The sequence below is a fragment of the Coffea arabica genome, chromosome 9e (assembly GCF_036785885.1).
Source record: "Coffea arabica cultivar ET-39 chromosome 9e, Coffea Arabica ET-39 HiFi, whole genome shotgun sequence".
Lineage (NCBI taxonomy): Eukaryota > Viridiplantae > Streptophyta > Magnoliopsida > Gentianales > Rubiaceae > Coffea > Coffea arabica.
The window spans coordinates 6,866,847-6,889,796 of record NC_092327.1 but is presented as its reverse complement, the minus strand read 5'-3'; the positions used below and the strand labels follow the sequence as shown (position 1 = coordinate 6,889,796).

At 35.4% G+C, this 22,950-nt stretch overlaps 3 protein-coding genes across 8 annotated transcripts; 2 read left to right on the top strand and 1 right to left on the bottom strand.

The window, feature by feature from the left end:
* Window positions 1-11,390: 11,390 nt before the first annotated feature.
* LOC113710035 (cleavage stimulating factor 64-like) lies at window positions 11,391-12,377 on the top strand. The gene has a single exon (XM_027232884.1). It carries the CDS (start codon window positions 11,391-11,393, stop codon window positions 12,375-12,377), a length of 987 nt encoding a protein of 328 aa, XP_027088685.1.
* A 2,119-nt stretch (window positions 12,378-14,496) lies between these two features.
* On the bottom strand, window positions 14,497-20,437 carry LOC113709704 (uncharacterized). Of its 6 annotated transcripts, none has more exons than XR_011821424.1 (8): window positions 19,591-19,758; window positions 19,425-19,492; window positions 18,269-18,357; window positions 16,703-16,736; window positions 15,825-15,959; window positions 15,600-15,731; window positions 15,392-15,512; window positions 14,497-15,297 (listed from the first exon to the last, which is right to left on the bottom strand). XR_011821424.1 is itself a non-coding variant. In XM_072066061.1 (8 exons), the coding sequence occupies exons 4-6, from the start codon at window positions 17,956-17,958 to the stop codon at window positions 15,640-15,642; spliced, it is 1,140 nt and encodes a 379-aa protein (XP_071922162.1). In that variant the 5' UTR covers window positions 17,959-18,357; window positions 19,425-19,492; window positions 19,591-19,662; window positions 19,806-20,437; the 3' UTR covers window positions 14,497-15,297; window positions 15,392-15,512; window positions 15,600-15,639. The 6 variants fall into 6 exon arrangements, 3 of the variants coding, with proteins under 3 accessions (XP_071922162.1, XP_071922163.1, XP_071922161.1); XM_072066061.1 differs by lacking the exon at window positions 16,703-16,736 and adding an exon at window positions 19,806-20,437 and having other exon boundaries at window positions 17,046-18,357; window positions 19,591-19,662; XM_072066062.1 differs by having other exon boundaries at window positions 17,046-18,357; window positions 19,591-19,781.
* A 1,297-nt stretch (window positions 20,438-21,734) lies between these two features.
* On the top strand, window positions 21,735-22,913 carry LOC113709607 (NF-X1-type zinc finger protein NFXL2-like). The gene has a single exon (XM_027232406.2). It carries the CDS (start codon window positions 21,750-21,752, stop codon window positions 22,911-22,913), a length of 1,164 nt encoding a protein of 387 aa, XP_027088207.1. The 5' UTR covers window positions 21,735-21,749.
* The last annotated feature ends 37 nt before the right edge of the window (window positions 22,914-22,950 follow it).

The window sequence follows — 22,950 nt, the reverse complement described above, 5'->3', positions numbered from 1 at the left end:
TAGTTTCATGGGTTTACAACCCTAAGCAAGAAAATAGGTTAGAGGACTTGAGGAAACAATTTATTTCGCTTTAAATCATAGGCTAGTGGACTTGATGAGACCTCCAAGTTGCTGACTTGAGGCTTGATTGTTTGGTTGTGGTTGTTTATGTGATATATAGCTTGATTACGATTAGAAAGTGGAGAGAAATCGAAGGAAAACTTGGAAAGGAAGCTGGCCGAAAATTCTGTCCATGATGTCCTGTCTTTATTTCAAAATTTTGATGCTGGGTTGGCTGTGAAATTGATGGATATATGTTGTATATTGTGTGTACAAAGTGCCTTTCAAAGATTGTATCGAATGGTTGCACAAAACTTGAGTTTTGATAAAGATTCAAATCTGAAAAAATGTATAGCAGGGTACCGGGACAGTGGTCTTTTATCCGAACATAACTTTTTGTACAAAAGTCAAAATTGAGTGCCATTAGTGGAATTCAAAACTAGACATTCATAGCTTTCCAACGGTATAAAAATCCCCTGCTAGTTCATTTTGAGTGATCTGTAATGGTCAGCAAAGTCGGTTGTTCTGTTTTGACTGGCTATTTGAATGAAATTGGGAAGCTGTATCTTGTGGCTCGATTTTGTGCCTCTTGTGAAAAGATTTTCAAAATGATGTCTTCTGATAAATTGTATCATTTTGAACCTAATTTCCAATGCCATCAACCATTCTCAATTTGGAGTTTTATAGAGTTAGATATGGTTTAATTTCGAAAATGCGACAAAGCTGGAAACTGGAAATTGGAAACTTTTCCCTTCCTTGCTAACCGAATGGTCAAGTCTATTTTGGGATGTTATATTTCAAAAATTTTAGTGTCATTTAACCATCAATTACTTATTAAATAGTTCTAGAATCTTGGTTTCAAAAATGGAGCGAATTGGGGCTGATTTCGTAGGACAAAACTTTTGGAAAAGAAAAAGGAATAGGATGGCAGATTCACTTTGAAAGATTTCACGAACTTTGGTCATTTTGTCAACTACCTTCTCGTGCAAATTTTTATCTAACTTTTGATAGAGAGGTAGTCCATATATTTAGGTTTAATTTTACCAAATTTGGCATAATTTCAATACCATTTCGATATCCAAATGATGCCCCAAAGATTGCTCTTCAAATCTGGAAATTCACTGTTCATATAGTGAAATCAACCAACTTTAAGCTATTATATCTTGTTTCTCAAAACTCCGAATTTAGTTCCATTTGTTGTATTTGAAACTTTGTTTAGGACTATTATTGTGTTATAAATTTCAGAGACTGGTTTACTTTCTGTGAATTTTGCCGAACTTCCAAATATCGCCGAAAACCAAGACTGGTTCTGTCTTACCTTCTTCAATCAGTAACTTTGAGCTGAAATATGAAGGCTCTCCGTTTAGAATCTTAGAAAAGTATCTTCTAGGAACTTTTAATACTTTGAATCTAGTTTCCAAAGGTATAAATTTTTCCATTTTTGGACATACGAAACTCCAAATCTAATTTTACCAAGTTTGTCGCGCAAAGCTGAAATTTTCTGATTTCTTAAGAGTTGAACTTTTAAGAACTTGTCACATTCTTTTGATATTGATAGTTTATTTTAAAACTGATTTCATGGAAGATACAAGTTTCCTTGATGACTTTAAATCCTCACTTTTGGATCTTGAATTTCATTAGAGTGAAGTTCTTTTAAGACATTGTTTTAATTTTAAGCATGTATACATTCTTCCTTAATTGATAAGGAGTTGTGAATGTATGAGAGTGATTGTTGGTCATTTTTCTTCAGGCACTCAAGAGGGTCTTGAGGAGAATCTCGGGGCGAACAATTAAAGACTTTACTTGCTCACTTACCTTGATTTGATGAGTGTCAAGTGCATGATTTGTTGTCTAATACTTGCAATACTTCTTGTTAAATATGTGAATTGTACTTGTCGAGATGAGTGTGTACTTTATCGTACTCGCTCTCTTTTACTTGATTTGATAATAGACTTGCTCATACTTGAAATTATACTTGTGTTTGACTTTTATTGATTGGAGTGAATCTTATCGACTTATATTTGAAATTGTTGATTGGAGCGTTGTCTCGTCAACCATTCTTACTTGTGGGGGACGCCTAACGTCATTGGCTAACTTTGCGAATCGAGCCAGCATGGGATTGGTCGAAAAACTTAGTAAACCATGAGCAAACATGAAGCTTGATCTATTGGAGAGATCTTGTTGGGTATACTCGCGTAGTATTGCCATGATATACTCGAGTAATATCAAAATCTTGACGAGCAGGCCCGATGTAGGGGGTGAAACGGTGAACGGGATCTGGAGAAAGTGGAGTTTCTACGAATTCGATACTTACTTGGTTGACGGAGTGTCAACATGAAATTTGATCAAGACCTTGACCTTACTACGTGGAATTTAGCTCCTGAGAGCTACAGTATCCTTGAATTGTTTCTACTTACTTTTCCTACTTGAAATGTTAATTACTCAAATTTTATAGTTTTACTTACTGTATAAATGTTATTGTTACTTGGACTATGTGTTTGCATGTGTGTTTCTTGGCCTCACTGAGTGTTCGCTCACCCCATTAGTTTGTTTTCCTTAACAGGAGTTCGAGGTGGATAGAATTTTGGAAGAAGCCGACTTGATTACTTTTGATTAGAATCTAGAAATGTAATTGATTAGTCGATTTCTAGTGATTGTATTTGTGGAAAGTTGATATACTTTTGGTGACTTATGATGTAAGATTTGAATGTTCCATTAAGGAAGCGACTTTTCTTCATTTCGACTTTTATTATTTTGGTCGTTATCCTTTAAGTTTAAACTTGACTTGTATCGAGTCCTGGCGAGAGTTGGGCAGGCGTTCCGCAGATACCCTTTGGTTCGCCTTAGGGAGAAGTGGGGGCGTCACATTTTCAACAATCTAAGAAACTATGGCTTCCAACAATGTCAACACATCTCAACCAACATCTGCATTAGTTGCAGTTGCATTGCCATTCGCCAAGCCTTTTCAGATGTCTCCAAAATTGAAGTTTTTGCTAATGAAAACTTCAAAAGATGGCAAGAACGTGTTCTCTTTTTTCTCGACATTCATGGAGTTGCCTATGCACTAACTCATACTCAACTTGTTCCAACTATAGATGCTAAGTTGCAAGAGTCATGGCAATATGCCAACAAGATATGTCGACATACTATTTTACAAACGCTTTCTAATGAATTGTTTCATGTGTACTCTAGTTGCAAGGAAGCCAAAACAATTTGGAAAGCTTTGATGACAAAGTTTACTACTAAATATGCAACCAAACAAAAATTTGTTGTAGGAAAATACTACTAGTGGCAGATGACAAATGACAAGGAAATGAAAGTTCAAATCATGGAGTACAAAATGCTACTTGAGGACTTGAGAAATGAAGACATAAACTTGCCCGAGAAGTTTGCTGCTGGCATATTGATTGAAAAGTTGCCCAAGTCATGGACTGACTGCAAAAATAACCTAAAACACAAGCAGAAGAAATACACCATTGAGGAACTCATGAAGCATATCCTCATTGAAGATTCCAATAGGAAAGAGTTGAGTGCTGCCAAAGCCAAGGAAATGACCCTCAAAGCAAATCTAGTACAAAACAACAATAACAGGTACATTAATAAGTCCCAGAATTACAAAGCCAATAATCTCAACTTTAAAAAGAAGAAAGGCAATTGCTATGTTTGTGGCAAACCAAGACACCATGCTGCTTAGTGTAGGCACAAAATAAAAGGTGACAAAGCAAATGCCTATCCTCCTAAGGTTAATTTAGCTGAAGGGGATTATATAATTGCTACAGTCATCTCTCAAGTCAATATTGCAGCCAATGTGAAAGAATGGGTAGTAGACTCTGGAGTTATTCGACACATATGTGCAAATCGAGAAGCATTTTCCTCCTATACTCCAATAGGAGATGATGAGGAGGTGGTTACTTTGGAGACTCACGAACTGCTAAAGTTCTAGGTAAGAGCAAAGTGCTCTCGAAGCACACTTTGAGAAAAACTTTGGCCCTCAACAATGTGCTGCACGTGCCAAATATTCAGGTAAATTTGGTTTCTATAGCATTGCTAGGAAAAGTTGAGGTGAAAGTGTCATTTGAATCTAACAAGATTGTGATGACCAAAAATAATATATTTGTGGGCAAAAGCTATTGTAACCTGGGACTCTTTGTACTTAACATTTGTGAGGACCCGAAAATTTCTTTAGAATTTCCTTCCATTTTTGAAAAATTAATTTATATTTTCTTCTGTATTTCTTTACTTGATTATTTAACTATTTACTAGCCCTAAATTTCATGGTGATTTCATTAGTTGAGTCAAGATTTTTATAATTTCCCTCTTATATTTTAGTGCATGATAAGTGTCTAGTACATTGAGATAGTGTAACCGACTGGTAACGTGTAAGTAATAAATTTGATAAATAAGGAGCTTTTTGCACCAAGAATTATGTGACATAAGGTGTTAAGAGTTAAGTGGAGAAACCCTAGATATCATGGGAATTAGAGACAAACAAGAGAGTTAGGAAAATAGACTTGAACCGACGTGCGCCGTTTGTCACCGGTGGAGGACACCACTTGACCAATACATTCTTTCCTTAATCTTCTTATTTTTCTTTCATTTTCCTTCCCCTAATATTATCCTAGGGTTGGCTGAAAAGTTTGACCAAAAAGAGAGGAACAGAAAAGAAAAGGAAAGGAAAAAATGGAAGGTGACAAGTGTTGATCATCCAAGCTATCTTTGACACAACTTTTCTTCCTTACTTATACTTTATTTCTCACCAAAGCTCACCAGATTTTTACAACTCAAGAGGGCCGAGAGAGAGAAGAGAAAAAGGGAGAAAACTTTCTTCATTTTCACTTTGATTCTTAGCCAAAAATTGTAGGAAACCAACCTCCAATCCAAAACCAATTCATAGGAAGTTGCTACAAGGAAGAAAGATGAGCTGGACTGGAGTTATTTTGGGAGAAAGCAAGCTGTATTTTGCTGCTTATCTTGAGAATTGAAGGTATTCTTGGTTGAGAGTTACTTTATCTCCTTAATCTTGCATTTGGTTGGAGTTTTGGCTTGTTTATAGTAGGTTTTATGGCTGATTTTGTGGTTTTGGGTTGTAGGCTGCCATTTCCAGCTCATGTTACTAATTTCTACCTTTGTATTATATTTTCAGCCATGATATGATAGTATTTAGCTTTGTTATGGACTTGTATGAAGATTTGTAACTTTATTGTGACTTTTTAATTTCCAAATAAGAATTTCCAGCCTTAGTTGCAAAGTTCCAGCCTTGGTAGAGAATTTTTCAGCTAAGGTATATGTTTATTATAGCTAGTTTTGTGGCTAAAATAAGTGCTCTATGTATCCTATACCTTGTGAACTTGATTTGGGGCTATCTTGTGGTGAGAATGAAGCCTTGAAAATGGCCAGAAATTAGGAAAAATAAGGGCAAATACTGCTGAAAATTTTTCCCACAGGAGATTTTGAGTAGTCTTGGGAAATCTATTATATCTTGGTGTAGAAAAATCCAAATTGAGTTCCGTTTATTGCATTCGAAACTACACTCATAGATCTTTTAACCGTTTAAAAATGAAGGGTTGGTTCAACTCCTATAAATACCAGCAAATTTACAAAGTTTCTTGAAAAATCATGATTGTTCTGTTTTGTACATAAGACAGCAGTGATTTTGAACTGAAAATTTGACTAATCTATGAGTTGAATTTCATGAAGATGTCTTCTAAAGTCTATTAGTACTTCGAGTCTATTTTCTAATTGTGTAAGTTTTGTAATTTTTCAACCTGCACAACTCAAGTTATACTTTTTCAAAGAATGTTGCCAAAGTTGGAAAATTTTGTCAAACGAATTGAGTGGAACTTGGAAAACTTTGAGAAAACTTTTCTAGGTCTTAAACTTTAATTGGTGTGATTTTGGATGGTTTTGTGGCGTTAAACAAGTGTACTTCATGGCCTTAGAATGCACTTGGACATTTTTCGATTGGCTTTCAAGTTTGTCTTTGAGTTTTATGTTTTGAGGGGGCAATTTCAGATAGGCGTACGGCTCATGATTAAAGCTAAAGTAAGCACCTTATTAACCTAAGTTTTGAATGATTGCACCATGACATCTTGTCTTGGTTACTTTTAGGATTTAACGGTGGGAACGAGCAAGACCCGGAGTCGAATGTTTAGCTTTGGTCTACTTTAAAAGGTGAGTGTTCCTTGCATGTGTATGCTTTAAATGACTATGTGAAATGTTGTGAATGTTGCCGGAATGTTAAATACTTTCCAATGATTGGTAAATGGATTTTCGATGGGTGAATGTATACTTTATCACACTTGACCCAAATAAAAGTGAATTTTCAATGATTGAATGCTACTTGTGCATGAATGTAAGCCTTTTGGCTAAATTGGGCCCTTGTCCTTCATTGCCAGTCGAATCGAGCCAGAAGCAGACTCGGTTGGGCAACTGGTGACCCTGGAATAATGTTTGGTATACTCGAGTATTACCACAAAATTTGGTGGAGAACTGGCCAGTGAATTCAATGCAATGAAATCAATGAATGAATGACATGAACACTATAGGAGCTTTCACTTGCAAATGTTTTCTAATGTCGAAGGGATAAGGAAAACAGTTGGCGAATGAATGAATGAATGTCTTAAATGAATGGCTCTAAGTGAGCTTGTATCCTTTCAATGAATGAATGATTGATTCTTGAATGACTGTTTATTACTGTGCCAAGTGTGCAAAGTGCTAACTGTAAATGTTTTCGTGTATACCTCTTTGATTGCTTGTTTGGGAATCTCACTAAACTTTTAACTCATCCCATTAGTTTGATTTCCTTACAGGGGTGGAGGCTGGAGCAAGTAGCCGTGAACTAGTGTATATAATCTCTCGCACTTGTACTTTTGTAGATGAGATGTATTTGAAATCTTTAGATATGTAATCCTATGTCTTACTCTTGGCTTGTAAATTAAGTTTGAATTATTGGTTGGAAATTGAACTTTTATATTAATTTCGAGGCTTGAACGGCTATTTCAAGAACGTTAGTGAGTGAGTTCTAGTGAGAGTTAGGCAGGCGGTCCGCCAAACCCTTGGGTATGCCCTAGGGGGAAGTGGAGTCGTCACAACATTTCAAATGTGATCAATGAAAATGCATCTTCTTCTACTTACATTATTGATTCAATTTCTTTATGGCATACTAGATTAGGACATGTTAATGTTAGCTACATAAAGAAAACGCAATCACTTGAGTTACTTTCTAGTGTTAATAATCATGACATGAAAAAATGTGAAATATGTGCAGAAACTAAAATAACAAAGAAAAGTTGTATAACTGTCCAAAGAGAAACTGAATTATTAAACTTAATTCACACAGACTTAGGTGATTTAAAACAATGATTAGAGATGGTAAAAGATATTATGTTACTTTTATAGATGATTATTCTAGATATACCAAATTGTATTTACTTAGAAATAAAGATGATACTCATAATAACTTTTTATCTTATAAGTGTGAAGTAGAAAATTAACTTAAAAAGAAAATAAAAAGAATTAGATCTGATAGAGGGGATAAATACTTAGTTTTAGATAAATTTTGTGAACATGAAGGTATAATACATAAAATAACATCTCCTTAATCACTAGAATCTAATGGCATAGTTAAAAGGAAAAATAGGACACTAAAAGAAATGATAAATTATGTGTTACTTAGTTCTCATGCTCTTGAAAATTTGTGAGGAGAAACTATACTATCGGCATGTCACCTACAAAATAGGATTCCATATAAATAAAACTAGCAAACACCTTATGAGTTATGTAAAATTTATAAACCAAATTTAAAATATTTAAAAGCACGAGGTGTCTTGCTAAAGTATTGTTACTTGAACATAAGAAAAGAAAGTTAGATTCTAAAACTTCTGATTGTTTGTTTATTGCATATATTGAATATAGTGCTGCATATAGGTTTCTTATTTTAAAAAGTGATCTGCTTGATTGAAATACAATATTGAGACAAAGAATGCTGAATTATTTGAACATATTTTTTCACTATGTAATAAAATTTTTCATGCACTTGTTGAAATAATTAGAGAAATAACCTCTAACAAGGAATTGAGAATGAGTAGAAGGCCAAGAAAAGAATTTTCTTATGGAAATGATTTTTGAACTTTTCTTGTTGATAATGATTCTTTAACTTATTCTGATGCTATTTTTTCTCCTGATTACAAGTTTTGGAAAGAAGCAAATAAATCTAAAATCGATTCTATTATGAAAAATAAAACTTGGACTTTGGTAGATTTACCCATTGGTGCAAAGTTTATTGGTTGCAAATGAATTTTTAAAAGAAAATATAATTATGATGGCTCTATAGAAAAATACAAAACAAATTTAGTAGCAAAAGGATTTTTGTGACAGCCCCACCTAACCCTAGGGCGTACCCAAGGGTTTGGCAGACCGCCTGCCCAACTCTCGCCAGGACTCAGTCAAATAACATGAAGATTTACAAATAGACCCTCAAAAGAAAATGAAATTATTACAACCAAAGAGTCGAACTTGCCAAAAATCAAACCAAACAAGTCGGTTAGACACCGATGCAGTGCTCACACTAGCAACTAACAAACTTAGAAGAAAACGAGGCTTTCCTCAATTCAACCTCTCATGATCTTATCCCTGTAAGGAAAACAAATGGCGTGGAATGAGCTAGAAACCCAGTGAGGTTCCAAGTAATTAAGTAGGTAAAATACGAGACAAGATAGCATTTTCAAACATCGATAAACAAGTCAACTTCAATGAATTGCATTTGAAAGTGAGGGTTCTCACAATTTTCACAAAAATGAAGTATTGACTATTTTGACACATTTGCACTAATAGCAAGAATTTCTTCCATTCTATTTTATTTGCTTTGGCTTCTATCCATAAACTTTTTGTTCATTGGATGGATGTTAAAACAGCATTTTTAAATGGTCATTTAGAAGAAGAAATTTATTTGACTCAACTTGAAGGTTATATTGTATCTGGACAAGAAAATATGATTTGTAAATTAATTAAATCTCTTTATGGTTTAAAACAAGTTCCTAAACAGTGGTAGAAAAAATTTGATCATGTTTTGATAAGGGAAGGATTTTCATCTGTAGAATAAAAAAGGATTAAAAAGGTATTTACTATCATCTAATTTTTAAATTTTGGCTCGAATGTAACTCTATAATGTTAGATATTTATTATATAGGTGTCTATTACAAACATGGTTTTTAATTAATTGGTTTCCTCTACTAAATGGAAAAAATTAATCTTCTATATACTGATAGTGTATAGATTTTCACCATTGGATGCATAATATATAATTCATTTTTAAATTTGAAAACCAAAATTTTACATATGTGTTATGTATCCAACTGTAATAATGCATACATTGTCAGTGTATATAAGGTTTACTCTAAATGGAATAGCTAATAGACAAATGAGAGGGACACTAAATTGTTAGACAAATGGGGGCTCATGACAATGGAGAATTGAAGTAGTCATTGAGAATAGTATAAATAGTATAATTAACATGGAATCACATTATTGATACATATAACTATCCTCTACAATGGTGGATAATGAATATTCACTAAATTCATCTGTTTAACTTATTCTTATAGCAAAATTTCTCTAATTTTTAAGACTATATCTATTTAGAATGAATAAAATCAGACACATTTGACAAAATAATTTAAAATTTTAAGTCAAACAATTTTGTTCAGTGATATGCAGAAAATGTATGAAAACACTAGTGTGACTATTTATTTAATAACCATCCTTTTGAGTTTAAATCTAGGAAGAAAATTAAGTTACTCAAGCACAATCAATTTCCAATAAAAATTTATGTCCCTAACAATAAAGAATAGGGTTAATTACATTTACCTCCCTTGAGGTTTGTTTATATTACCATATAAACCTTATAATTTGATCAAATTACAATTGCCCCCATCAGTAATGATCCTTAAGCTCTGCTAACAGATGCGATGAATTGACAAAAAGTCCTTGTTCAAAAGATTTTAGAAGTACCAGTGCTTTTAGCCCAAAAAATAAAAAAGAAAGGATAACAGAGAAAGCTCCACTTAGGTCCCCAAATGCCAACTTTTCATTACTGACTTTCAAAATTTTTCTTCTCCTTGACCACTTGCTTCCTCTATCTCTTTGTCATTCATTCTTTTTTATCTCACCTCAATCTAAGTATCAGGAACAACAACAGTCACTAAGCCTTCTCTTTCTTTACCACTGGGGCCAAAAAAAAAAACCTTCCTTCTCTTCATAATTGTTTCCTTTAGAACCCTTGCCTCTCTCATCAACTAGATTTGATTTGGAGCTTGACATACATGATTTACATCTTCCAAGCTATTCTATTCCTTTATGTAGGAGATATTTAAAATTGTTAGGCCAATTTGAAACACAACAAACTTCAAGAAATTCCTTGCCTCCTAGAAAGCTAGGCCATTCATACTGAATCTTTTAAGTATCAACAAGTGACTGGGCAAGGAAGAAACTTTTCTTGGAGAATCGGGTTTCATTTTTCTTTTTAGCTGTTCAATGATAATTGAATTTTATAGTGTGAAAAGTAGGTCCAATTAATAGATACGATTTATCTTAAATGAAAATTTTGATAGTTTAAGCAATCATGGCTTGTCAGCAATGAGATTTGGGAATTCTTGTTTGGAAGGAAAGACAAGCGGAAGTCATCAAGTACGATCATTTACTTGAGGGTATTTTGGAACATTCAATTGTTTTTTTTTTTTTTCGTTAACCTAGTCAACATTCACACGGTCAATGAAGATTGACTAAATGCAAGGACTTACTTGTTAAGGATTTGTTGATTTTGAGGGTCATTTGGTAGTATGGCCAAACCTCAAGGCCTGATCGGTAGTTTGATCAAACCAAAGGGTGGTATATGCAATTAACCCTAAAGAATAATAATCCAAAATTTTAAATTAAATGCTACAGGAGCATGGACCTTATGTCGGTGTCTTCCCAAGAAAAAAGACTTTAGGTCGGTGAAAGAATTACTGCTGATATATAAAGTGGAGCTCGAATGAGGAAACTGGGAAATCGTATTGCTTTTGGGAAGAGGGAAATTTCTACAAATTTGGATAAGTCCGAACGAGAGCACTGGTTTTTCTTCTGCTTTTAAGCGATTCAAGAATCTCAGATTTTTCTCTAGGGTTTCACTAACCATTCATTCTATGCTAATTACTTCTTTAATTTCATTATTATTCAAGAATTCGAAGCCCTGATTTGGATCGGGACGGCAAAATAAAGGAAAGCACTAAAATTCGAGCCCTAATTTCGGTTCGTCGCAATAACAACAAATAAAGAAATTGCCATTGATTTCGATTGTTAACTGGATGTTGACAATGGCAGATTCTGCTAATCAGCGTTGTGTTGTATTTGTCGGGAATTTACCTTTTCACGCCAGTGAAGAAGAGGTTACAAAAAAGTGCGAGGAAGTTGGCCCTGTTGTTTCTTTTCGATTAATGCGTGATAAAGAAACTGGGAAACGAAAGGGATATGGATTTTGTGAGTACAGGGATGAAGAGACAGCAACGAGTGCAATTCGAAATCTTAATGGGGAAGATTTGGGAGGAAGAAAATTACGAGTTAATTTTGCAGATAATGATAAAAATTATGACAGAAATCGGAAAAATAGGAGTAACAATAATAATCAGGATCAGTTTGGATTTGGAAGTGACCCTTTGACAGAATATTTGGCTAAAATTCCTAGGGAAAAATTGATTGAGATTGTGTCTGATATGAAGAAATTGGCCGCAGAAAATAAGGAGCAAGCTCGTCAGCTTTTACATGCATGCCCTGCTTTGCCTAAAGCTATTTACCAAGTACAGGTGATGCTAGGAATTGTACCTCCTCAAATGGTGCAGATGCAGTTGCCAAACTCTGCTGCTGCTGCAATTCCTCAATTTGCTGCAGAAAGTAAAGGTTTGGATCAGTCCCAATTGCGTGTGGAGTCAATAGACTCTACACAATCTGGAACCAGTTTCTTGAATGATGATCATCCCTCCAAATGCGTAAAGTTGAACGATGGAAGGGCTGTATCTTCCTCCAGAGACGAAGGCTCTCAGGACAGTTTGTTGAATAATGTTCGTCCATTAGAGAGTGCAAAACTAAGTGGTGGAATGGCTGCATCTTCATCCACAGACGGAGGAGGATCAGCCTGTGATAGCATAGTTGGTAAGTTGCACTTTTCAGCCGAGGAAGAATCTTATCTGTTGCAGCAAGTGAAGAATCTTACGCCTGAGCAAATTAGTTCGCTGCCTCCTGAACAGCAACAACAGGTGATTCAACTCCAGCAAATGCTAATTCAGCAGACGTACTCGGCGGCCTAATATTGATGCACAAACGGCCGTTTTTTTCCCTTCCCTGCTTGATCCTTCCTGAAGGGGCATAGTCTTTCTTGAATCTGTTTGAAATTGTAAAATTTATTGTGTATTGATGAATTGGGATAATCTTTCTGAAGCATGAAAGTCCTGAAATTGATGTAATCATTGACAAAATTAGACAGCAAAAATTATGGTTTTTTTCAGTTCTGCATCCTTCTCTTCTGCTGTAGCTTCTTTCCAATATATATGAATACATATTTCCGTTGCATTTATAACTAACTGTCTTTTCTGGTTTGATTGTTTCTCTCATGTCTTCCAAATTCCTATCCCTTCAAATTATCCCAATTATTCATAACCAACAAGAATGATCTATTCCTTTCAATTACATTTTCACGATTGGATGCCTGATTCTTTTTTTTTTTTTTTTTGAGTCAATGGTGGAATTGATATAGATATTGGAAGAGTCTGAAGTATGGCCTTCTTTTATATAAAAATATAACATATCTTTTAAAGCATTGAGGGAATACATAGAACTATTGTTAAGGGCAGACCCAATGTGTGTGTAATTTAAAAATAATTAAATTAATTAATTTATACCAATTTTGTTCTTTACATAAATAAAATTGATATAAATTTTTCATTAAAGAACTTTGGTTTATAATGTTACAGTAATTTGGTAGTTAGATTTGGGTTTGTTATGAGTAGTTATAATGGTAACTAGAGATTTTCTGGCTGTGCAAGGCACAGCCAATGCCCAATATATAGTGTCAAAAATATTGAGAAATTTGCTGGTATTCTCATTTCTTTAAAGAATGACATGTAAATTCTTGGCAAGTTTTATGTAGTGTCTATGCAAATGCGTAACTCGGAGAAATGAGCGCATATGCAATATGAAAAATAAACATGAATGAAGAAGACAATAAACTCAAGTTAATTAACTCACAGCACACAATGTTTCTTTCATGCAGAAAGATACACACTCACGTATGATTCCAGATTTTTACAATAATTTGTACAGCTCGATCACATACAATTCCACAGTTTTACAATAATTTGTACAGCTTGCAGAAGAATTATGACCAAAAAAAATTCAAATCTTTGGCTAATTCAAGCATGTTGGACTTTGAATTACCAAATATTGATAATAAAGATATCTAGACAACACCAAAACAAAATTAACTGAATCGCAGAACAATAGTGCGTAACTTTACAAACACTTTGAAATTCCTTGCAGCCCAAATGTTTGATGGCAAGATGTGACGTTCATTGCAGCCCCAAATGGCACCATGCGAATAATAGCTTTCGTACAGCACTTTGAAATTCGTTCATAGAGTCCTAACAATGTGAGGATTGATATTAAAAAGGTCATCTTTAGTCATTGCTAGTTTCCTATGAACTCGAACAGGAATGATTAGAAGGTCGATGCTAGTGAGGGCATCCTGCAATTTCCCTTTCTTTACAAAACCATGCAGCTAGAAATGTAAACCATAGATAATCAGTATATGCGAAATTCAATAATTTAGAACATAAGAATTTATATAGCACAAAAAGGGACATCTCAATTTTCACTCATTGAATTTCATTTTATCAAATTCCTGATCCCTGGATTTACCAACAAAGTTAAGGTAAAGTGAAGTAAGATGAGATAATGCTATGATGCTGCAGTCTTTTCGTTGACCTTAAGGCCAATTATGTGAAGAAAAGCTTACTGATAGGTTGTGTCCTCTGATAGAAGCAGCAACTTTGATTGCAGCAAGTAGGTGATCTTCCTTGATCATACTCGTTTGCTTCTAGTACATATAAATCTATTGATTAGCCAACCTCACCATAATCGTATAAAGCATACGTTCAATTAATAAGTGAGATCAAACGAACCTACAACTGAAAAAATTATGAATAATAGATGAAATATAACAAAACTTAAGCACAAACATTATAGCGTGTAGTCAAGGAAGAGGAGAAAGTGACCTGAAATTGAAGCAATTCCTTAGTGCAAATCTGTGAACCCCAAATAAAAGGCTTTTCTGCACCAACACTTTCAACTTGTAATTAAATGAGTGCAATAAAGTAGATATATGGAGAAACATATGTAAATTTTTAACTTATATGAAAAGTAAACCGCTCATTTGGAACGTATAGAAGTACTGCACATATTATTGATTGCTAGAGAAGCTTATATGACATATGAGTATTAGAATGCACTACTCTATCAAAAGATATTGGAGCAATGGATTCTAATACTGCATTTTCAGCTTGACAAAGTCATGAACCTAGGCTTTACAGGTTTATGGTTCTGGTAATAGGAGTTGTTAGCAGGTGAGGGAGGAGGTACTAATTCTAAGTATTAGAATGCATTGCTCTATCAAAAAATATTGGAGCAATGGATTCTAAAACTACAATTTAGGCATGATAGACCTGCTAAGTTCTTCTCTAGCAATATCAAAAGGTTTTAGTAAGGGTTGGGGAGTGTTCAATTCCCTTTTCCTTCCTGTTTTGGTTTCTTTGTTGGGCTGGCAGCAGTTTCGTCGATTGGGGTGGTATTTGGTGAAGCTGAGGTAGCAGTGTCTCCAAGCAGTTTGTGGCTGGTTGTTGCAGCAGTTGTTCATTTAGTGATGAAGCTTTTTTTAGTAGCAGTGGATTCGGCTATTTCTTGAAGGAGCAACTTGGCTGTTGGTGTGAACGTTTGTTGTTCTATGACTTGTTTTTGCTTGGTGTTTGATGTTGTTCTAGTTTCTGAAGCTTGGAGAGTTGGTGGTGAATCTAATAGAGCCAATGATATGTTGGGGACTTCAGCTGTTGGGTAGGCTTTGATGATTGCATTTCTTCTTTGAAGTTGTCCTTGAAAAGTTGTCTCATATGTTTTGATAAAACAGATCAACCTGTACTTTTTCATGATGGCAGAGAGTTCTTGGTTCATTGTTATTCCCTGAAATGATAAGCATCAATGTGAGTGTTTATATATTAGTATTTCTGTATATAAATGTTGAACGAAAACTTGAAAGTTAGGTGTGCTGATGTACATGTGCCTCTGCATCCTTAAGCTGCGCAGCAGTCAATTGTATCAGTCTTTCAGCTTCTTTTCCAGATATTAAGCATTGAATGCTTGCAGTTGGATCGGTCACTGTTATTCCAATGCGACACCTTATGTGCAATGTCCGAGTTTTAGTTTATTGTACAATGTATAGTATAAAAGAGTTAATTTTAAACAGGCTAGATGAGAAACAATACCTTAGTTCCACTTTGGCTTCTTGTCTGCATGATGAACATTTTATGATCCAATCTGTATCTGCTTCTGGAGCTTATAAGCATAATACTCTCGCACGGAAACAAAATCTGGATCTTCTTGAAAGCTACTCATTACTGTGTAAAGTGAGAAGAAAATTTTTTATTAGTTGATATTTTTGTGAAATTTTACATTAAAGAGTGCTGATTAATAAACTTGTATTTACTTACCAGCCTCTTCATTCTCAAGTAATTCATCTACATTAGAGACATTGATGGGGCAAATAGATTCGGTTGTAAGTTTTTTTTTTCTCAATCTCTTAGTTTGTGCCTTTATTCCCTTTTTCGGAATGCCTTGGTGCCATCCTAGATCACCAAAAGGAAACATTAGTGGGTATTGAAGTGGATCATAACATCCATAATAATATTGAATATTTTTTGAGGTCCCACTATGAGTGTGCACTCTAATGTCTCGCTTTCCTGTTTGACAATTGTCTTCACCTTCAATCCACAAAGCTGCTACTTGTGAGCTTGTAGGTTTATTATAGACTCTCTGGTCTAGACCAGGAATGCTCTTCAGGACAATGTGATAATTATCAAGATTAGGCACTCCACTTAAAGTTCGAAAAAATTTAGCGTATGGATTGTTTTCCAACACGCACATGAGTTTCTTAACTAAAGTTTCTGATAACCTGGGGCAAGATGCTATTCGATTGGCTAACTCAATTTCAGGATCATGAAAATATAATTGAAGGTTTTCGCCATGATCATTGGCTGAGTTTAAGTTGTTTAAAAAATGATAAATTTGCCCTTGAATTCTAAATGTATAGATTCCTTTATTTCTTCTACAGAGTTTCTTGTCATATTTAACACCAAAAGAGGTGACACCAAAGTGGTTGTTATAAGTTCTAATCATAGTTCTAAAGGTTTTTGCTTCTTCTGAAGTTGAAGTTAAGAGCTCTTTTAGAACATTAGGGAGTTTATTTTGAGAGAGAACTACTTCACCGCTGGAACAACAGAAATTCATTGTCTCAGAATAGAATTTCTTTGCTCCGCAATGCTGACACTGCGGCTCCAATGGTAACCTATCAGGGTAATCAGGTATGAACCTTAGCAAATCTCTTCCACTCGGATGCATCTTACCTATAATGTGATTTGCATTCATTGATTAGTAATTCTAAAATCTTGCAAATTTTTGTATCCTAAAATTGAAGAGAAGTGAGTATAAAGCTGAATGGTTATTATTGGAGGATTTCTTTGATGATCGAATCAATGATTTTTCAGAAGAATTATTGATAGTGTTTATTTCATATTGACTGTATTAAAGATGGTCTGAAAGTTTTTATGAATTTAGAAAAGATGGTTTGAAAAGGTGTTTTAAACCTTTTTTTGTATAAAAAAATTTATAAAAGAAAGTGGAAATAGACAAATCTCAGATAGAGAATTCATTACCTTTTTGGGTTAGTGATTGTACATCGGATTGTAATGCAGAGTTGGTAGCAGCTGTGCAATTCTCAATCCTTTCCAATCTCAGAGCTGGTACATGTTGGATTTTAGTGCAACCATGTCTACGTAATTTCTTAGATTTCCACTTTATGTATGCTTGTCTTCTATAATTCTTTTTCTCGAAGCATTTTTCTTCAAGATCATATGCAGAAGGATGAGAAAGAATAGCAGAGAGAGGTAGTACTGAGGAAGTTGGTTGAGAAGTGGAAACATTTGCTGTTCCACTTATACCACGAAGTCGAGTGACTGTGAGATTATAGTTCTCATTAAAGCTGTCTTGATAAGAAGATGTTCTATTTGAGCTTGATCTAAGATCAATATCATTAGGTTGAGGGCAGCTCTTGATATGAGAAGTATGGATTTCAGGGATACATGTAAAATTGATGGAAGGCGAACTGTGAGAGTGAGCATAAACCTCGTCAATATTAGAGGTTAATAGGAGCTGGTTATGATTTGATTGATTTAAGGTCCTTAAATGAGAACTATCTAATCCATGCATAGATGCGACATTGGAAGAGGATAAATGTTTAGAAACAGGGACAACTTCATTAGTATAATTCTCATGATCCTTCCTAATGATGTTACTATTTGGGTCTGTCATAAAGTGGAAGGTGGGACGAATTAGATGAGCGTTATTTCCTGAGGTCTGAATATTGACATATGTAGTATCAGAATGCATATGGATTGGATTAGCAGGATGAGCCTGAGAAAATGGGAGGTTTGTTGATAGCTCTTCAGATTGTTCTATTGTATGAGAGCTATTTGCGTTCCTTTTTAATGAAACCTCAGCATTGTAACATTCATTGAGCCACTCATCTACTAAACTAAAGGGTTTATTTACATTCCTTTTTCTTTTCATTTTAATGAAAGTAGGAGTAATAAAATGTCACTAATGATAGCTAATGAAGAGAGTAAAGCTAACTTCTATACATATGAAATCCAAACTGTTAGATACAAGCAGCTGACCAAGAGATACAAACATGAGATTAATTGTTTCAGACCGTCATATTCAACGAATTAGAGTGATTAAATAGTAAGAGGCAAAATCTGAGAAAGAAAAATCATATCAGCATAGAGATTCAGTTATGATATTCTCCAGGGTGTAGTCAAGCAGAACAAAACTTAAGCACGAAAATTGTAAGATGTAGTGAAGGAATAGAAGGAATAACCTTGAATTGAAGCAATTCCTTAATATGAATCTGCCAACCCCAAACCAAAGCTTCTTTAGCACCGACTCTTTTAAATCGTAACTAAACCCCTGAAAAAGGTTGGCAACCAAAATAAATTGTACAAGAAAGGCATCAATGTAAAACTATACAAATTATCCAATATGTTTAAACTATACTCAGATGAGAAAAAATTAGACAGAGGCGAAAATATAATTAGGCACACTTTAAATGAATGTGAATCTGTTAAGGAGAAAAGTAGCTGAAATATTAAGAAATACCACCCACCTACACCTACCCTCAAGCTTGTATCTGAGGATTTCGAATATTATATTAGAAGCTGAACAACAACAAGCACAAGAATTTAATCCAATTAGAGGAATGATAGACACACTAACTATTAATTTTTCTAATAAACCTGATACAATGAATCTAATCCAATTTTTGTGCCTGTATAGTATAGGTGTTTCCGTTTGTTTTTGACCACCAAGAATTCTTTTTGTTGTTGGAATCCTTTTTGTAATAAAAATTTGTAATTTATTAGTAACTTTTTCTTTAAAAACAGCTATAGTTTATTTGGTAGTTATAATATTTAAGAGTGTTATGGGAGATTATGTTAGCAAATCTGATTAGAAGAATAAAAATTAATTTTTAAGGACAAAATTAAAAATTCATAAAATGACACAATATTTATTCCAACTACCACCTCTCTCCATTTCCTATACATATATAAAAAGCAGTTATAGGAAGTTAGAAAGCCAAATATATATTACGTACATAGAAAGCTAAAGTCCAACTTGCATATATATATGATTATGCATGTCCGCCTATTCCACAACTTCTGTCCGTCTCACTCACTGCCGTGTCCAACTTGCAAATCCACGACTTTAGACCCCAAAAACATGGATACAAGTAATTACCAAGTATCAGACCATTCCTTTGCTCTATCAACAACCAAAATCTATTTCACCTACACAACCTTCTATCCCATCCTATCCACCACTCAAAAATACCATATTCGTTGAATTGGAGGAAAAAAAATAGGAGAACTTACAATCTATGGACTTGATACTCGCAAGGGAACTTAAAAGTGATAACAAAAAAAGTAAGGGAAAAAAAATTCAGTCGACAAGTAATAACTGAAAGCAAACGAACTTACAACTGAAATCTGTGAACGCTAAATCAGAAGCTCTTCTGCACCAATTCTTTCAAAGTGCAATTAAACCCCTGAAGAAATTTGGCAACGAAAATAGAAAGTATATAGATTATCCAATCTCTTCAAGACTGGTGGGGAAAACTATTAGGCACAGAATATGAGTAGTTACCTTTACTCGGAGATGTTACAGAGCAAAAGGAGGAAGAAGCGTTGATTTTTTTTGTGAGCAGTGTTTGTGTTCCTAATGTATATAAAGACACAAAATTGATGAGTTGTTAGAGATTTTTCTTCTCACTTTCGATAATTTGTGAACTGGCAAATGAAAAGGAAGGCAAAAGGACAGACCCTATATCTCTAATAATAGGTGGAAATCATAGCTCATACCTGACTCTTTGTGGAATAATCGCATAGTTGGGATATGGATGAGCGGCCATATTTTGGGGGAAAAGATGGTCAAATTATTGACCAGGTGTTGGAGCAGATAAGTTGGTACTTTTGTTTGTCCGATCCAGGAAGAAAACAAAAGAGAAACAAAGGAATGGAAACAGAGAGGGAGGGACGAAGGAGAAAAGGTAGAGCTTAACATGAAAAGAAAATGAAATCTGCAAATATGCTTCTTCTGAAGCAAAAAGAAAACGAAACGGAAAGAACGGGAAAGAGAGGGCAAGAATGCTAGGGAAAAAGTCAAAAACACTTCTAAACAATTGGCTACTGATGGAAGAATTGAAGTTGTACTTTTCTTCGTTGAACCAGCAAGAAAAAAAAGGAGAAATAAAGAAACGGGAAACAGAGAGAAAGAAACGAAGAAGAAAACAAAGATGATGGGCTAAAGTTGTAAAATGAAGTGCAATGAACATGAATTCCTTCCCTGCCATCGGTGCTAAAGTTGTTTGACTTTTTGGCTTCTTGTCTTTCATAATGGAGACAAAGAATAAGTGGAGAACAGAGCCAATGCCAACTACCGGTTTCTTTGGTCTAAGGAAAGAGGGGAAGAGACGTGAAAGACTGAGAAGTAAAAGCAAAAGAATATGCGCGGAAGAGACGTGAAAGACTGAGAAGTAAAGCAAAAGAATATGCGCAAAAAGTCAGACATAACCCTCAATAGTTTGTTACTGTTTTGTGGCTAGTTATTTTTCTTTGGGCAAGATAGTAATTTCATGTAAAAAGGCCAAAATGCCCTCAACAGTGATATACTATTAGCGGAAGTAGTAAACATTCCCAGGACATAAAAGGAAGAAAAATTTTCTCCCTCCTCTAATGCCGCCAGGTGGATCAATGTGGGAGAAGAAGTCTTAGCTTTTTCTATATATGTAAGATATGGTTAGGTGATAACGAAAGAAAAATAAGTAATTACAAGAAAGTAGGAATTTCTCAAGGACAAGAAATTAAAATAATGATGGCGTCAATCGGGTATAAAGTAAATGTTTGGAATAGATATACACTATCATTGTTTAGCAGTCTAACAACTGATCTTTCCTTCCCTTAGACGTACTAATTAGTTGTCCGTGTAATTCGAGAATGGAATTTAGCAACCGGACACTTGCAAAGGGCTAATTGCTCATATTATTGTTCCAAAAAAAAATCGCAAGTATAAGGCTCTGACAAGGTTGTGATACAAACTATGGCTGCCGACTTAGTCAATCCGTTGCAAAAAAAAAAAAAAATTTTTTTAATTACCCAGCAGCCCACATGCAACTTAAAAAAAAAAAAAAAGATGCTGCCGGCCTATCATGCAAAGCGAAAAAAAAGGACTACGGCAATGTGTCATATATTGGAGGCTTACAAACTCCATGATTACTTGTTTTGCATCCATTATTACTCTTGGCGCATTCTAGTCTGATATTGATATCTAAATAATCCAAAATTGTAACCAAATGCCTGGCAATTGAAAACCTTTTGATTTTTTTTTTTAAAAAAACTTTTGATATACAATGGTATATTAGCATAAATCATTTTTGCCCATTTAGCTACTGTACCGACCTTGTAATTTTTCCACAATAGCTGCACCACACTACGAAAATTGTTACGTTCAGTTATTATGCTCCTTATCATTATTATTAGAGTGAATGGCCCAAAAGGTCACTAAACTATTAAAAATGGCACCCTCTGGTCACTAAAGTTTTTTTGTGGCCGAAAAGGTCACTAAACTCGCAAAAACTCTCCAACGAAGTCATTTTACCAAATTTCAGCGGTTCCTCATCCGGTAACAGGGTCAATATGGAGTGGAGGAATATAGTAAATGGGCAAAAATGTCCGAAAGATTATTGGAATAGGTGAAGCCATAGATTGTCTCAATCCCAAACCCTTATTTCCGCAGGAAGGCCCGTAATGGCGACCTCCAACACTACCCTCCTACCGCCACTTTCTCCACCGTCCTCCGACTCACATTCCGACTCCGGCACCAGTTCCCGCCAGCACCAACACACTGACCTCTCCTCCACCATCTTTAAATCCTACCTAGAACTCACCGGTCACCAATCCTCCCCTCAACATCAAGACCTGATAAAGATCCAATCGTTCCTTACTTCCTCTCGCTCTGGGGCTCTCTCATGCCTCATATGCCTTGAACGGATCAAACCCACCGATCCCACCTGGTCCTGCTCCTCCCGCTGCTTCGCAGTCTTCCACCTCCTCTGTATCCAATCCTGGGCCCACCAATCCTCAAATCTTGCAGCTGCACGGGCTGCCTCACGCGCCGCCACTCTTAACGATGACACCCTCCGCTGGCATTGCCCCAAATGCCGGATCGAGTATCCCAAATCGCAGACCCCCAAGTATTACTATTGTTTTTGTGGAAAACTCGAAAACCCACCTCATGATCCCTGGATTTTACCTCATTCTTGTGGAGAAATCTGTGGTAGGCCGTTGACATACAATTGTGGGCACGAATGCTTGTTGTTGTGTCACCCAGGGCCCTGCCCCTCGTGCCCGAAATTGGTTAAAACCAAGTGTTATTGTGGGGCTAAAGAGGACGTGAGACGTTGCGGGTTTAAGGATTTTTCTTGTAAAGGCGTTTGTAGAAAGACATTAGCTTGTGGAAGCCATAGGTGTGGTGAAATTTGCCATGATGGTGACTGTCCGATGTGTCGCAAAAAAGGGGTTTATAAGTGCCAATGCGGGAAGGTGGAGCTGGAAAGAGAGTGTTGTGAGAGGATTTTTAGGTGTGAAAATCCATGCCAGAAGTTGCTTGGCTGTGGGAGGCATGTTTGTGAGAGAGGGTGTCATAAAGGTAATTGTGGTGAGTGTCCACTCCAGGGGAAGAGGACTTGTCCTTGTGGAAAGAGAGTGTATGAAGGGATGGCTTGTGATGTTGTTGTGCCTCTCTGTGGAGCAACTTGTGATAAGCTGTTGAGCTGTGGATTCCATAGGTGCCCAGAAAGATGTCATCGCGGGCCTTGCATTGAGACTTGCAGGACAGTTGTAACCAAGTCCTCCAGGTGTGGAAGCGCAAGGAAACAGGTAATTCTTAAAGTGATTGGTAAAATGAGATAAATTCTTTTATCAACGAAGTTGGGATTGAGATTGGTAA

Coding starts and splice junctions, on each gene's coding strand:
- LOC113710035 (XM_027232884.1), top strand. CDS start 11,391: ATGGCAGATTCTGCTAATCAGCGTTGTGTTGTATTTGTCGGGAATTTA.
- LOC113709704 (XM_072066061.1), bottom strand. CDS start 17,958: ATGAAAAGAAAAAGGAATGTAAATAAACCCTTTAGTTTAGTAGATGAG. Junction 15,960..17,045: donor ACAATCACTAACCCAAAAAG/GTAATGAATTCT, acceptor TTGGTGATCTAG/GATGGCACCAAGGCATTCCG. Junction 15,732..15,824: donor ACTTGAGAATGAAGAGGCTG/GTAAGTAAATAC, acceptor CACTTTACACAG/TAATGAGTAGCTTTCAAGAA.
- LOC113709607 (XM_027232406.2), top strand. CDS start 21,750: ATGGCGACCTCCAACACTACCCTCCTACCGCCACTTTCTCCACCGTCC.